General features: G+C 63.5%; 1 protein-coding gene across 1 annotated transcript in view; it reads right to left on the bottom strand.

Annotated features, from left to right (window-relative positions):
• DNAI2 (dynein, axonemal, intermediate chain 2) overlaps positions 1 to 255 on the bottom strand; it is a 12,789-nt gene extending 12,534 nt beyond the window's left edge. The window contains exon 1 of the mRNA XM_010002808.1: positions 148 to 255. Coding sequence (XP_010001110.1) covers positions 148 to 255 — 108 coding nt within the window. The remainder of the gene's footprint in view (positions 1 to 147) is intronic.
• Between the last annotated feature and the right edge of the window lie 1,463 nt (positions 256 to 1,718).

The raw sequence follows: 1,718 nt of genomic DNA, 5'->3' as shown, positions 1-1,718 counted from the left end.
CTCCCACCCGACGGGGCCCGGGCCGCGTCTGCCGTTGCCAGGCAACCGCCACCCCAGGGGGGGCGCCATCTTGGGGCGGTACCACGTGACCTGGCTAATGAGGGTGAGCAATTAGCGCCGGGTCCTGCAGGGACCCGCATCCCGAGCGCGGGGATGGAGATCACGGGCTGCCCCGGGTGCTGCGCGGCCAAAACCTGCCCGGGCAGGGCTGGAGCCCAATTCAAACCAGCTTTGATCGCAAAGAAACGCTGCCATCAACGTTTGATCCCTTGGCCCACGCCGGGAAGGGTCCCAGCCCCCGCGCCGGACGCAGGACAGCCCGGAGAAAGGCATTTAGTACAAGTGTTTATTGTCTTTTCCCCAAGGGGCAGATACAAACGAGGCCGGACCCCCCTCCTAGACGGAGTCCCAACGAGGTTAGTTAGTTCACGTGCGTTTCCAACCAGCTCCTCTACCGGTACCGTTACATCCAAAGGTTAAAAGCCAAAAATTTAATATAAAAAAAGGTCACCTGGACATTTCCAGCAGTAAGGAACGCTGGGCAGGTGGGCTGATGGCGTTAGGGGCCCCAAGGGTTTGTCCAAGTTCTCTTTAAAAGACACAGTGAGTCACTGCTACCGAGTCAAGTCCCCCCTGTGAGCCACGGGGGGACAGCCTGGTACCCCGGGGTCTGCCAGGGGCTTTGGCCAAAGCAGGGAGGAGGGGAGGGGTTGGGAAACCCACCCCCCAACACCACAGGAGGCAGCTGCTAATTGTAATCAGAGAGGGAAAGGCTTTTTCCCCCCCCTGGTGAGGCACAGCCAGGGCTGTGAGGGGCAAACCCAGCCCTGGCTGAGCCCCTGCTGCGGTGCTGAGCACGGTGGGTGGGGAGAGAGGGGCCAGGAAGGGGAGAGAGCAGGAAAACCCCCTGGACTGGGAGGTTGGGTCCATCCTGGGGTGGCGGGACAGAGCAGGGGCTCTCCCTGCCTGCAGCCAGCGAGGGGCTGCTGTGGAGAAGGGGCTTCTGTTCGTGTCCCCCCGACGCTCCCAGGGCAGCCCCAAAGGAGCCGGTTCTGCTCCTGCCAGTTGCCCCCGGCTCCTCAGAACCCCTAAACCTGCCAGGCAGGACTGTGCCCTTCTCTGCCCCAAGGACACCCCAGCAGTCCCTACCCCTCTCCCAGGGGGTTTGTGGCAACCCCAGGGCGGTCCTGCAGGGCGAGGGGAGCCTGCCCCAGCCCACGCTGCTGCCCCGGGGAGCCAAACTGCCAAAAAGAGCCTAAAATCCAGCCAGAAACCTGCTACCAACACGCACGGCAGTAAAACCACGCAGGGAGAGGCAACAATTCAAACCCTGCCTCTGCCCGGGGCAGAACTCGTGCAACCCAGGAGCAAAGCAAAAGAAAACCAGGAAGATCAAAACCACCCCTAATCCTACAGCCCCCTCCGGCCCGGGGGCAGCGAGGGGGGCACGGGGAGCGGGGTCTGCCCGTGAGGAGCAGAGGTGTCACCCCGGGGGAGTGACAAAGCCACCGGCAGGCGCCGGGAAGGGTCTGGGATCACTAGTGGTTGGTTCTGCGAGGGGCTGGTCCCGGGGGGCAGCCCGTGGTCCCGGGGGGAGCTGGACAAGGCTCCTCTCCACGGCGTGAAACATCCCGAGATGGAGAGAGAAGCCGACACGGGGGGGTGGTGGTGGTGGTGGGGGGGTTATAAAGCATCTCCGGTCTTCCCGGTGCACACGC

This window comes from Chaetura pelagica, unplaced genomic scaffold, assembly GCF_000747805.2.
Source record: "Chaetura pelagica isolate M959 unplaced genomic scaffold, ChaPel_1.0 scaffold47, whole genome shotgun sequence".
Lineage (NCBI taxonomy): Eukaryota > Metazoa > Chordata > Aves > Apodiformes > Apodidae > Chaetura > Chaetura pelagica.
This window is presented reverse-complemented; position numbering and strand designations above follow the sequence as displayed.